The sequence below is a fragment of the Antechinus flavipes genome, chromosome 5, assembly GCF_016432865.1.
Source record: "Antechinus flavipes isolate AdamAnt ecotype Samford, QLD, Australia chromosome 5, AdamAnt_v2, whole genome shotgun sequence".
Taxonomy (NCBI): domain Eukaryota; kingdom Metazoa; phylum Chordata; class Mammalia; order Dasyuromorphia; family Dasyuridae; genus Antechinus; species Antechinus flavipes.
Window position 1 is genome coordinate 230113421 of NC_067402.1, and position 14849 is coordinate 230128269.

Here is a 14849-nt window from a genome sequence, read left to right on the forward strand (position 1 = left end):
CTGTATTGGAGGCTGAAGAAAGCAGAGGCAGAAGCAAAGGACAATCTGCAAGAGCTCTTGGAACCAAGCAGAGAGATAGGCCTCAACTAACCAGGCTACTTTGGAAGGAGAAAATAAATGTTTGCATTTTTACCAGCTGGCTGCATTTGGGTGATTATTACTTTCAACTGCAACTGAGGCTGCCTCCAGAAAATCTCCCCGAGAAATCTGCTCTCTCCCAGAGAGAACCATTTTATTATATTATTTTAAAGAAGAACAAGAACACTCAACAAGTTCTGCCTCTGATTCTGAGGTCAATCTGGGTTTGGGTCGGACTAGGGCTGGGTCTGAAACTGGGTCTGGGTAGGGCTGTATTGGCATGGCCTGCACAGGATTAAAGGTTGTCCTCCCACCCTCAGACTTTTTCTGTTGATCTTCTAAATTTCCTTCAGCTGTTAAATGTTCTACTTTATCTTTGGGAGTACTTAAAGGAGTTTTGAACAATTTGTCAAACAATCCCTGATTGTTACCTTGATGCACATTTTTAAAAGTTTCATTATATTTTTTCTCCTTTTTCAAAGCACTTTCATTTCTTCCTCATTCTTCTCTCCATCCCATACCACTAAAATAAGTAAATAAAAGTCTTCCCCCTTATAATATATAGTGAAGCAAAACAAAATTATACAATGGCCTTACCTGAAAGCAATGTCATTGTATAGCTCTCATTTCTGACAAGATGTAGCCAGCATACTTTATATAGAAATCTTTCAAGCACACCATGATGTCCCTCAAACAGTAAAAATAGCCTGTCTGAAGTCAGAAGATTTGGGTTCAAATCCTGCTTCTAACAATTAATTACTTGTGTGACCTTAGGTAAGTCCCATCTTTTTTGGGCCTGAATTTCTTCATTTACAAATTGGCAAGTTGGACTAAAATTCTTAAGTCCCTTCCAACTATCTAGTTAGCCCCTTGAGGGCAGGTGTATCTTCCTTGTTTTATCCATTTTTCTCATCTGGCACAGCTTCTTTCATATAGTATTATTCAGTTGTGTCCATCTCTTCATGCCCCTGTGGATCATGTGGTCCATTGGACTATGAGTGGTTTGCCATTTTCCTCTCTGGTGAATTAAGACAAACAGATTGAGTTGTCCAAGGTAACACAGCTAATAAATATCTGAGGCTGGATTTAATCTTAGATTTTTCCAGATTTCTGCCATTCCAGACTCTTTTCAGAGGCTTGATTTCATGAAACTAGGAGAGCCAGAGGAGCTTTCTGGTTTCACTCCACCATCTTGGCTCCATACCCAGAACTCATCAGATTAGATTTGTCCAATCCTAATTTTGATCAATTTTTTTTAATCTCCTTTTGCTTTTGGGCTATTGTACCTTTAAAGGAATTTTGTTCAGTGGATTTTATTTTTCATTTTGCCAATTCTATTTTTTTCAATTTCACTAATTTTACTTTTTAAGGATTTGTTTTCCATTTTTGCCAAATTTGTTTTCTTCAGTATATTTTTCCATTTCAATAAATTAGTTTTCTTCAATTTTTGGGCTTCTGTTTGCAAGCTATCAGCTTTCCACCAAAACATTTTCATAATTCTCTTCATAGCCCTCATTTTTCCCCTATTTTTTTATTCTAAGACCCTTTTTGAACTCTACCAAGTCTTTTGAGCTTGAGCTCATATACCCAAGGCTCTCCTGTAGACATTTTACCTTTGCTATCTTCTATCCTGTCTCCATGGTATAGTTTGCTCAGGGGAGATTGTCTCAAGCTTCTTTTGCAAAGGGATAGAGGTTGCTTATTGTGGTGGGGCTGCTGGGACTGCAGGCTTTCTTGCTGCACTGGATGGGCTTGACCAAGAGCTGCCTGTTATGCTGAAGTTTGGAGATCACAATTTGCCTGCTGTGGTTGTGTCTCCCAATGGCTACTGATCCACTGACCTTCTGGACCAGGATAGAGTAGCCAATGGTGCTGTACTTTGGCTAAGAGCCTTCTGCTAGATTCTCCCATGTTGGGGGTCTCTGTATTTCACCTGTGCTGGACCGTGTCCCTTCTGTCCAATTGTGGGTTCTGTCACTCCAAAGACCATTCAGAGGATTGATTTAGCATAGATTTTGAAGAAAACTGGGAAGAGCTCAGGAAATATCCTTTCTACTCTTTCTCATTTTGGCTCCACCCACCTTTCCCCCCCACATATGCAGATCATCAAAGATGGAATTTGCAATGGATGGACTTCATTTTACTTGAGTCAATTGGAAATTAGAATTAGCTGAAAATTATGGTGACCACCATCATACTAGTAGTGATTCTTGCCCCAAGAAACTTAACTTTCCTTATGAAAAAGGACATTGATATATTGTGACTGCTAGTTAGTAAATGCTTAAATATCAATAACTACATCTATGAAACTTTCTATTTTAAATAATGTGAATGAATTCATTTATGCTTATTCCACAGGCAACTGAGAATAAAAGGGATTCTAAGAATTCATTTAAGAGCATTTTCTTGTGCCTTCTTTAAAAAAACAAAAACTAATTCCTATTGAAAAATTCAAGACTACCCACTTTTAATAAATTTGATTTTCACAGACAGGTTCAGAAAATTAAACATATAAACATATGTTTAACATATAAACATATAAACAGGGAAAAAAGTGTGCAAGATCAAACAAAAGACAAGAGATTATAAAGTGATTTTTCTTTTTTTGGGATCCCAAATATGTTCATACTGACCTTAACAAATTAGCACTTCTTGTTGTCCTTGTTTTCAGGTTATTTTTAATCTTTTTGCATATATCATGTATATTTGTTACTATGATTGCCTTTAAATAGGCATTTGTTTCCATTGAATTCACACTGCTTTTTTCTATCTAAAATCTTGCCACATTAAAAATTTTTTTTCACATTTGTCATTATAATTAAAGAATTTTCCATTATGTTCTTATGCTACAATTTTTTATTCATCTTCTCAATCATTGCAAGTGAAGTTTATTTCCAGTTTGAGATTTTTTTTTTTTTTTGCTTTCACACAAGACTATTTTCACATTGATTTTCTTTCCTTCTTGTTAATAAATTCCATAGAAGTTACAAGTCCCAGCAGTAAGAAAACTGAAAATATATATTTATACAATTGTGCATGTTTTAATGAATTATTCGATTTAAAAAAAAGGTGGCATCAAGCCATAGTTGTTCCAATATTAGAGCCACACCAAAATGAATTGTCATATTTGATTATCTTGCATTTGATGAGTGTTAAATGGCAGTTTAGAGTTCTTTTTATTTGAATTCTTGTGAATATTAGAAATTTAAATTTTTTATGTAGTTATCGATACTCATTTCTTTGGAGAAGTGCTTGTTCCTCACCTTTGATTTTTGTTTTGGAATGGTTCTTATACTCATATAAATATATCAGATCCTTATAAATTGTTGGTGTTGAGATAAGGATTAGATCCATAATTCCAATGATATAGTAAATTCTTGGGTGAGAAAATTCAGTCTAGAAAAAACAAATCAGTATCTTATTAGTAAACAGTTATCCCTTTCACATTATAGGGGCTAGGGACATACAGCCATCATAGTCTGAAAAATCTGAGTAAAATTTTTTGTCTCTGCCTTTGTAGCAGAGAAAAAATGTGAAATTTTTTCTTTTTTTAATCAAGTATTTATAATACCTTAGTGTAAAATATGTTTTAAGTATTTTATTATAACACTGTCATTTGCTGACTTTTGTTTGTGGTCTGCAAATTCCACAAAACTCTTAAAAAACTCCTATTTCTTATTTTGATATGTTGAAAATGTGATGAAGAAAGTTGAGACATGAAAGAGTTAACTGTATTAAAAGTGTGGTAACTTGTAGACATGCCATTGCTTTGCTTAATCAATGCAATTTCTTTACAAGGCAAAACTGGAGATTCTACTTGTAGGGTATTCTTGCTTCTAGGAAATGCCTTGTAAAGACTGTGAAACATGTATAGAGATTCTTTAACTAGTTACAGCATGCTAACCATATGGTTAGGAGGTCTTATTATTTTTATTTGGTTGTCTACATAATTGAAACTTGGATTTTCTTCAAAAAAAGGCTTCACCCAAGTCTGTTTATCTCAGTGTCATTGAGGGATCTTGATGAATCCTTCACTCCTAGTATGTAGTGAGAGACAATGCCTTAAAGAGAAAGGCCTTGGGGTGTTCTTTGTTTTGAGATCTTGTGGTTCTGTGAAGGACCCTGGCCCATTTTTTTCTTTTTCCTTTTTGGGAAAGAAGACTAATCTGGAGATCAGAAAAGTGAGCCATAGAAATCTGGGAATTAGATTCCAGACCATATTTTGTAGATAGCCCAATAAGAGTAACCTTTAGGAGTTACCTTATAGATCCAGGCCAATATAATTTAAACTCTGGACTCAGCTAATAATCAAATGTATCTGAATGCAATCTTGTTGGGATCAATGCTCTGTAGAAACTAAACTTCTCAAGAGTATGTCTTTCGGGTACTGGAGAGCATCATTTATGCTTCTACTATCATTACATTTTTAAAATAAATGCTGTTATATAAAAGCTAAACAATGTTAGGTTAATTGAACTGGGATGTGATCTGGTAGCACCTAGCAGTAGGGGAAAACACAACTAGTGGGAACTCAAGCCAGTGGCAGTGGAGGATATATACCAGAAACTTCTCAGGGTACTGTAAATATAGTTCTATCTAGATATGGGCGGATAAGCCAAAACATAAGAGCTACATTAAACATTTATAGGCCTCTTATTTTTGGAAGCCAATCAGACCCAGAATCATGCAATCATGCAAGCTAATAAATGATTCTTGACTAATTGAATGATATGCTATAATCTTTTCCAATGAATTTTCCTTTCTACTTTTAGTCAGGCTCTTGGAAAATTGTGTTAGTTAAGAAAAATCTTAAGAGAATTTGAAGGAAGATCCTTTAAATTTAGGATGTACATTTGTACTCTCTTTAAAATATTCAGACCTTCCAACTAAAGAATTTTCGCTCCTAAGGGACTAATTCTTTGACTATAACAATCTAAGAAAATGAAATATCAAATGCTAAATAGAATAATATTTAAATATTAGTAAATAGTAAGTGAATTAATATGAATATGTATAATATACATATGAAAATAAACCTTGAAAATTTCAAAATTAAACACCTTATTTAAAGGAAGGCACTCTCATTTTCCTTGATAAGTATTTCAACATTATCCTGATTGGCAAATATGCCCTAGCAAGCTATGGGCCCAATTTGGAGGGGCTTATAATGAGAGATGATTCATAAGAGCAACACAAAAATGCCACCTTTTAGGGCATGAAGACAGTATCCACCCTGATGAAGTCCTGAGTCATTTGAAATGCTGGAGGATATAAATCTGAGGAATTCTTATACTTTTGAAAATCAAACAAATGAATACATTTACAGAATTCTTTACATTATTTTCAGATATCAGAAAATGTCACTGATGATTTTGAAGAACCTTTCCTTAGCATGATGACACACAATGAGCCAACTTTTTCTTTCTTTAAAAACACAGAGGAAGAAAAAGAATATAACTTCAAAATCACATGTTAATGTAAAACCTAATGTCATTTCCTAAAAAATGATACCACTTTTCTTACCTTCTTTGATTGTGGTAGAACCATTTAGGAAAATTTAATAGCAGAAATCCTCTCTGAGTGGCTCATTCCAGGAAAAATGGATTTCTTAAGGTTCTTCTGAATTTTATATTGAGAAATTAATTCATGATGACTACTCATTAAAAAAAAACAAAGAACATTTATAAGAGTATGTTGACCTGAATGTAAATTAATAAATAAGTAATATTGTCTAATTCTCAGAGTAAAAGTTCAAAGACACCAACACCCTATAAATATCCAAAGTCCTACCAACTTCAAGGGTGAAGGAAGGGGGATAGAAAGAGAAGGAGGGAAGAAAGAGGAAAGAGAGACAAAAAAGAAGAGAGATAAAGAGAGATGAGAGATGAAAATATAGAAGATTCCTGATTTTGCCAGTTGTTTCCTTTGTCCAGAATAATATGTTAGGTTACATGAAACTTTCAGTTCAGCAAGCACATTACTCAAATATAAATAACTAGAATATATCTTGAGCATAGTATGTATGTATGTATGTATGTAAAGTATACATAAAGTATAAAGAAATACATAAAGTTCAAAGGTCATTATATCCTGTGAGACCTGGGAAGGAATTTGAGAAGCAGCCTATCTTTAAAAGTGTTGGACCATATAGGTGACACAATGGAGTCAGGAACACTTGAATTCAAATTCAATTTCAGACACTAGCTGTGTGGCCCTGGGTAAGTAATTTTACCTCAGTTTCCTCAATTGAAACATTGTTGTGAGGATCAAATAAAATAATTGCAAGGCAATTAGCACAATGGCTGGCACATAGTTTTATATGGCCAGTATATAGCAGAAGGAAAACATCAATCTAAATTGTGTGCATAGGAAATCATTTTGCAAGTCATATAGCACTATGTTAATATAATTAGCATTTATAATCATTATAATAGCAACTATCTCTATTGAAAGTTAGCTGTCACACCAAAGAGAAGCTAGATGTTACTTCTAGAAGAAATTATTTAATTCCTGAAACTATTTTCTGGCAGGTGAATACCTTAAGGAAATATACTATCCAAGACTATTTATTCTTAGGATATTTAAGACAAGATGATAATGCAAGACCTGAATGTAAATCTTCTTCAATCAGTTCGATTAACAATCGATACCAATTGATACCAAACACAGTATCAATGGCAGCTAATGATGCTAACCCACCTGTCCCTGGAATTTCTAACTTTGCTTTTTTTTTGCCAATATTCATTATACAGTTTAATATATAAAAGCACTCTCTAGGTTCTTACTCTTTATGTTCTATTGCTTATAATTCCTACTAATTTAATAGTATTTTCAACATTAGATGTAAAAAAATTTAACATTCAGGGATTAAGTGAATACAATAAGTATTTAAAGTCTGTAGCTCATAATAATAAGTTATAAAAGATTAAATTATAATTGGTTATAAATAATAGATTGCAAAATATGATTAGGGTTTTGAAACAGCACACTAACATTGAATAACCACTACACGTAGCATATTCTTCAGCTGTCAATCCATAAATATCTTGACAGGAGAGATCAACATCATATTGTAGGAGAAGATTGACTATACCAATTGGTTCACCACCAACAGCAAGCATAAGAGCGGTTCTGAAATAAGAAAAATCACTTCACATTTAAGGATTTTATCTATCTCTATAGGGAAAAAATAAAACTTGTCTCCCTACTTCTTTCTTTCCTTTTTTTTCTTTTCCTCTCTGCTTATTTGAAGAAAATGAATGAGTTGTAGCAAATAAGCAAAATCTCATTTCTAAAATGGGTGATTAAAGCCATGAAGGAAGCATTTCAATATTATCCTGATTGGCAAATATGCTCTAGCAAGTTATGGGCCCAATTTGGAGGGGCTTATAATGAGAGATGATTCATAAGAGCAACACAAAAAAGCCACCTTTTAGGGCATGAAGACAGTAACCACCCTGATGAAGTCCTGAGTCATTTGAAATGCTGGAGGATATAAATCTGAGGAATTCTTATACTTTTGAAAATCAAACAGAAATGAATACATTTACAGAATTCTTTCCTAAAGAGAATTATTCACATTTTGAGTGAAGCATAAAAGAAAATAAAACATATTTCAAGAGCCAGTGGCTCCTAGTTTTTTAAGTTTAACACAGTTTTAAATTTAATGGAATTACCTCTGTAATTTATCTGAAGCATTCACATCTGCTCCTCTCTTCAACAGAATGGCCACCATTTCTGGGTTATTTTCAGTAATAGCAAGTAAAAGTGGTGTGTGCCCATCCTATAAAATCATTAATGCAAAAATGTCATAAAAATGCCTCCATGAAAGTTGGACTATTATAACTATATATAACTATAAATATTATATATAATCCTATTATAACAGAATGAAACTGATGAAGGATGATCCCTTGCTAATTTAGGTCTGAAACTGGAATGAAACAAGACATTCATAATCCAACTAATTTTTTGCTTTGCCATGGCAGAAAAAATATTTTAGAACAGGGAAAGAGATTTTAATTTATCCAGAATAAAGCAATTATTTACTTGAATCAAATTTTCTGATATTGATATTCTGGGAAAATGTCCTAAAGTCTCAGAAAAGGCTATCAGCCTCTTGTATCCTGGCCATAAGATAAATTTAATTGAGGAGGCGAGGGACAATGGAAAGTCTCTAAAGCTCAGAACACAAACACCACTGCATAGGAAAACTCTGTGATGACTCCTAAAAGCTTCAAATATCAAATAAGATATCTATGAATAAGACTGTTGCTGGGGAACCAATCAAGGTATAGTTAAATACGATATAAGCTTGTCTGGAATATGAGAGATACATTTCTTATCTAGTAGCTTTCTTTTTTCTTTTTATTAATTGTTCCATTTGATTATTCTCACTAATTAATCATTCCCCATTTCTACTTGCTGAAGTAATGCTTGCATTATCAGTGTCCTCTAACCTGCCCTGGAGAAAAATCCTGGTTTTTCTACCTTAGTTACAATTCTAGATTTGCTACAACAGCATGAATTGTAACAGTGCTATCACATTGGAAAAATGAAATGTGTCTGTTCAAAGTTTAGCCTATGAAAAAATGTTTGGCTACAGACAATAACAAACACACAAATGTACTAATATACACAAATGTACATTATGTACATAATTATGTACATACATTATGTACTAATGTACACAAATGTACTAAACTAGAAGTGAGTACACATACCAATGTCTATATGAAATGTATTGGTTACATATCCTTAAAATCAAGATACTTGGGCATTGTGTATATAAAACCCCCAACTAAATAATTTTAAAGATATTTAGCTATTAAAATCTTTATTGTTTTTAAAATGACATGTAAAACTTTTTTTCTATAACAAAGTCTTGAAGAAGCATCAGTATGTTGTTTCACTTAAACCTATCCTTTTCCTGACCAGAAGACTAGTATACCATCTAGTAGGTAACAATGAGGCTCTGAGTTTTGCAATCTATCCATTTATAATTAGTGTTTGATTTAGCATGGATCTTGGTAGATAATCTTCAAGTTCTAGAAACAATTGCATTTTGAAATCAGGATTACAATCTGGAATTCATAAAGGCAAAAATCTTAAAAAATATATAAGTAAAAGTTTAAATAATTTACTTACATATCATACAGGGCATTTCTGGTGTTCTTAGTCCCCAAATACAATGGTTTGAAAATAAATGGTTGAAAATACAGTGGTTGAAAAATTAAAAAAAGGATTAATATAAAATGAGTTTCTTTAAATGAATGAATTCAATTTGCATGATCTCTTTCTAAATATCACTGACAAAAGCTAAGAATTTGTAATGAATACTTTTGATATCTCATTTATAGTTATGTAGTGCAGTAGAAAAACCCACATTTGAAATTAGAAAATCTAGATTCATATTTTGGTGTAAGTTATTATTTGCATAACTAGGAAAGGTCACTGATTCTCAGTTTTTGCATACATAATACAAGAATACAAGCTGTATTCGAAGAACCAATCTACTTCTAAATCTATGTAACTATGATTGCTAAGTAAAAATTTATTTTTTAAGAAAAGAGAATTTTTTTTTAAATGAAAGGGTACCTTATTTTGTGCTTCAATGTTGGCTTTATGTTCAATCAATTTGTTCACAAGTGATATGTTATGTCCACAAGCAGCATAGTGAAGGGCAGTATTTTTATGAATATCCCCAAGGTTGGGTTCTGCTTTATTTTCTAGAAGAATAGTTGCACATTCTATCTGCTGACATTGTACTGCCTGTTAATACAACATAAAGAGATAATAAGTTTGGCCACTTTATATGCTGAAGATTTAATTTTTGGATGATATCTATATAGAATGCAGTTTATAGCTAAGCATACCTTAATCAAAGGAGATCTATTTTCACTGTCACAAATATTTAATTTGCATTTTCTCTCCACTAAGAGGGACACAACATCTGGATATCCTTTAGCACAAGCTAGGTGCAAAGGTGTTCTGTAACAAAATAACGGACTGCAACATTACAAAATAATTACACTCTCATCATTTATATAATGATATATCTGTATTATTATTATGTTATGAAGTATCAAAATTATATAAATGTAATTAGACTTTTTAATATAGTAACATTTATCAACACTGAGAATTTCAAAATATTATGGAGAAATTATTGCTATTTGTAAAATTTCTATTTGCTCTCAGTGCTCATTATAATAATAACCTATATACAACTGAAATAAAATTCTGAGCTGTAGAAAAATTTAACCCTACCAATTTGAAACTTTGATAATATATGTGGTGTGTTTGTGTGTGTATGAGTGTATGTATTTTACTCTTACTTATGCTAGGAATGGCATATATGTATAGTACTGTCCCTGACATGTAAGATGAGGTAGTTTCATCTCCTTACCCTCAACTAAAAATCATTACAGCTATCCCTAACGACTTGATGGATCCAAGACAATAGAGATTAAGCAGCTGATTTTGCTTTCTTGTTTTGAAGTTACAAAGCTCCATAACAAGAAAGTGCTTCTCACACCTAGCTTTAACCTTTTAGTCAACACACCCTTCCAACAAGACATATTTCCAAGAGGCGATGAGAAGTGCTAAATCGAGCTGAACTAAGGCTATATTCCGGCCTATTTTTTATGCTTTTATTAAGGAAACATTTTTAAAATTTATCCATTTCCCCCTTTTGTTACATGAACTTCTACCCTCTTTTTGATCATACTAGATCTCACAGTACAATCTTGGGAACTTAGTGTATAAGTGAATTTTTACTTTTAGTTGCCTGAATCCAGACTATCATATCAATCCAATTTCAAAAAACCTGTGTTTTTGAATAACTCCCCACTCTCCCATTTCAAATTCTAGCTTCCCTCTTCCTTCTTCTGGAAGAATATTGTCTTCCCAGCTTCTGCTTCTAGCTAATAGGGCTTATCTTTCCTGCACAATTAACACCAGTAAAATTTAAGTAAATTTTAAATTTAAATTGGAAAAATTTAGGTAAAATTCAATTCAATTTAAGAAAATAAAGCAATAAAATGTATATTCTTTGCTCTTAAGTACCATGTAAGATGCATAATAAGCACATAATAAGTGTTTTAAAAAATCCATCCATTTTTGTTATGCTAGATAGCCTGCATTCACAACATTGCTATTACTTTGTATATAATACATTTCATTTTGATTAAGCTTGTGGAAAATTTTCCAGGTTTCTCTGAGAGTACTCCAATTATCATTTCCCATAGAACAATAATACTCCATCATAATCACATTTGATAATCCTTTTGGGACCCTCTCAAATATCACTGCTTCCTTTTCTATATTTTCACAAACTGCCCCTTTGAATAATCTTTAACTCTCAAGAAGTTTACTTTCTACTATGAAAATTCATGTATACCAAAAATTAATACAATTAAGAAAAGAGAAAATACTATCATTGGGGTGGAGCTGAGGGTGAGGAGAAAAATCATGTAGTACCTCTTCAACCTAGTGAGTAATGTGAGCATCATGACTTAAACAAGGACATACACAAAGATTGTGGGAGAGTCATGCTTCCACATCTTTTGTTTTTAGTTCATGGAGTTGTCTGTTGAAATTATTTTTGAATTGGATTTTTGCAGGATATAGTTTTATTATTTTCAATCCTAGAAGATTTGTCAAATTAACACCCAGGCCTTTTTTTAAAACAAGTTTCTTTCCTCCATTTTTCTGGGGGTGGGAGTGAAATCTTCTGACAACTCAAAACATAGTTATTACCATGGAAACCTATTTTCACAGTGGTTAGTTTCTATAATTATAACTATAGTCAATTTTTTCTGTTTCCCAGATTGCTAATTTTAAAAGGCTGAATTAATCCCCAAAGTTCTAAAAAAAAAATAAGCAAAGGGTACACACTGACATATCTTCCACTACCTTTCAAACAACATACACCCATCTGAAGAAGCTAAGTAATATTCAGCATCTCAGGACTTCTTTCCTGTTGGGAAACTAGAAGAGAAGCAGACCAACATAGGAGCTAACAGGGACAAAATCTGGACCTTTGATTTCACTGCTGTGTGGAACTCCCAAATAAGGGGACTCTCTCAATAACAATTTAAATCCGTCTCTGCAATTTGAAAGACTATAGTCTTCCAAAAGTTGCTTCTTAGAGCCCTGAAAGTTTGGGGTCTTTACTACCCTTTTATGATAGACAAGACTTAAACCCAGGTTCTCAATGCTTCAAGGCCACCTGGCCTTCCACTAAAGCCCACTACTTCTCTAAACATTTGTAGAGTACTTTAATATTTGCAAAGCACTTAACATATTTTGCTGGTTATTTTGTTGAATCTCATTTGATTTTAATTGTACTCCCTCTTTAGAACACCATACAACATACCAAGGAGAGATGCTCAGAATTATATAGATAAGTATCCTCTGTCCCCTTTGCCAGGAGCATCTAATCTTTCCCATGCTCCATCCATCCCACCCCAACTACTGTAGCCAACCCTTCAGCTCCTGTGTACCACCTGTGTTCTTTATCCCTCTTGTTCAGGTCCTGCTTCTTGAATAGCAGGTGATGCTGCACCTTTGCCAGATCCCCAAGGAAGGCAGCTTTGTGAAGTTTGCCCAGGTCCTTATACCGGATGCAATACCCTGGGGCGTTTTGGGGAGTAAGGACGTTGCTGCTACTCCCTGTACCCTTGGTGCTGTTACTCCCCTCACTTGGGTCGAAAAAAGGGGAAGAGGACAACTGCGCTTTCTTTTTTATGTACCCCCAAAACTTTATCATGATGGAACCAAATGGGTCCCTTTGTATCAATTCCGATCCTTTTCCTCTTTCTAGACTACAGAGAAACTTTTAGATACAGAGCTACAACTGGCAGATTTGGAAGAAAAGCATAACGTTTTTTGTAACCCTGGCAACCTATAGGCGGAGGGCATTATATTTCTGAGGAGGTAACTGCCGCAAGGACACCTTAGGACTCCAATTCAAATCCACCCTGGCTGGACTTTGACCCTGAAGCCGGAGCTAGTTAGAATAGAGAAGCTCCTTCAAGCTTCCTTTCCATCTCACTGAGGAAGGCCAATATAAATTAGGGGTGGGAGGAATTTGTCCGGACGTGGTATGGGTTGGGAAGGCTCGCGCCTTTTACTAGAACGATTTTCATGGGGGAAATGTGGCAAAGAGAGACCAAGTCTGAGAGAAGAAAGTCACTCGCTGCAAACCGTTTCCTGAAAAGACTTATTGGTAAAATTCCTCTTTTGTGCTTATTCTCAAGGCTGATCCTGTCCTCAATGTGATTTCTGGTTTCCTCACTGTTCCGGGTCGTCCTTATCTGGATGGAGTATAATTTACTAAAGCTCTTTCTAAAATGTATAATCCAGAACTGGACATAGTAATTTAGATGTCTGATGTGTGTGTGTGTGTACACATAAACATACATAATATAATACATTATAAAAATGTACAAATAGGTATACATACAGGAAGGTATAATACGTGATCTTTGACTTAGCATGGTGATCATAAGAAGTTTAGATACTCATTTATACACATATTGTATATCTGTATACATATCTACAAAGCTACATAATTATGTATAATCTAAACATATGCATATGTTTGTATATATACAAATGTGTATACATAAACATATTCAAATATGCCTGTGGGTACTATATACAAAGACTCTACCAGAAATTCCAGATATTTTCTACAATAACTATTATCTAGCAATATTCCCTAATACCTTGTACCTGTAAGATTGATTTTTTTGGAATCTAAACACATACACATTACAGTATCAAAACAAGGAGATATGCTTTCTGACTTCAATTATAGAAATATGACACAAGGAAATATTTTATTTACGTGTATCTATCTATCATTATATGCATATATTATATACACATACATATACAATATCAGAAAGTATGTAATGTATTTGTATATAATAGTAATTATATGTATGATATGTAATATATATATTATACTTCCCTTCTTGTGACTATGATATTTAATGAAGTCAGAAATCATATACAGTTACATGTGCATAATTATAGTTATATGTATAATTTTATATTAGAAACATATACATGCATATTAGTTACATAATTATATGGGTAATTTACATATAATTACTCATAGTTTGTTACATATATAAATACATGTACATAAAAGCAATATTTTATATACCTATATGTAGCTCTCTATATACTATATACGGTTATATGAAACTATGTACTCATACATGTAATTGTATATAATACATGTATATAGCACATGAATCTATTCATATTTATATCTATATATGTATCTATGTATCTATGGCAGCTAAATGACAAGGTGGACAGAATGCTCACCATGGAATCAGAAGGACTTTAGTTCAAATCCAGAATCAGATACTTACTACCTTTGTGAAGTTAGGCAAATCACTTCACCCTGTTTGCCTCACTTTTCTCATCTGCAAAATGAGCTGAAGAAAGAAATGGCAAACTATTCCAAGTATCTTTCCCAAGAAAACTCCAAATGAGGTCAAGAAGAGCCAGACATGACTGAACAATGACTGAAAATATCTATGTATATCACTTCCCTTTTTGTAACCATGATGTTTCTATTAATGAAGTCAGAGATCATATTAATCTGTTTTCTCTGACACTGCTGACTTAATTTGAACTAGACTCTACCAGAAATTCCAGGTATTTTCTACAATAACTATTATCTAGCAATATTCCCTAATACCTTGTACTTGTAAGATTGATTTTTTGGAATCTAAAATTTTAGACTT

At 33.3% G+C, this 14849-nt stretch overlaps 1 protein-coding gene across 1 annotated transcript; it reads right to left on the bottom strand.

Annotated features, from left to right (window-relative positions):
- Positions 1-3099: 3099 nt before the first annotated feature.
- On the bottom strand, positions 3100-13269 carry LOC127537843 (ankyrin repeat domain-containing protein 7-like). Its single transcript, XM_051961164.1, has 7 exons — positions 12588-13269; positions 9954-10068; positions 9676-9849; positions 7755-7861; positions 7072-7209; positions 5602-5731; positions 3100-3474 (listed from the first exon to the last, which is right to left on the bottom strand). Exons 1-6 carry the CDS (start codon positions 12848-12850, stop codon positions 5626-5628), a joined length of 903 nt encoding a protein of 300 aa, XP_051817124.1. The 5' UTR covers positions 12851-13269; the 3' UTR covers positions 3100-3474; positions 5602-5625.
- Between the last annotated feature and the right edge of the window lie 1580 nt (positions 13270-14849).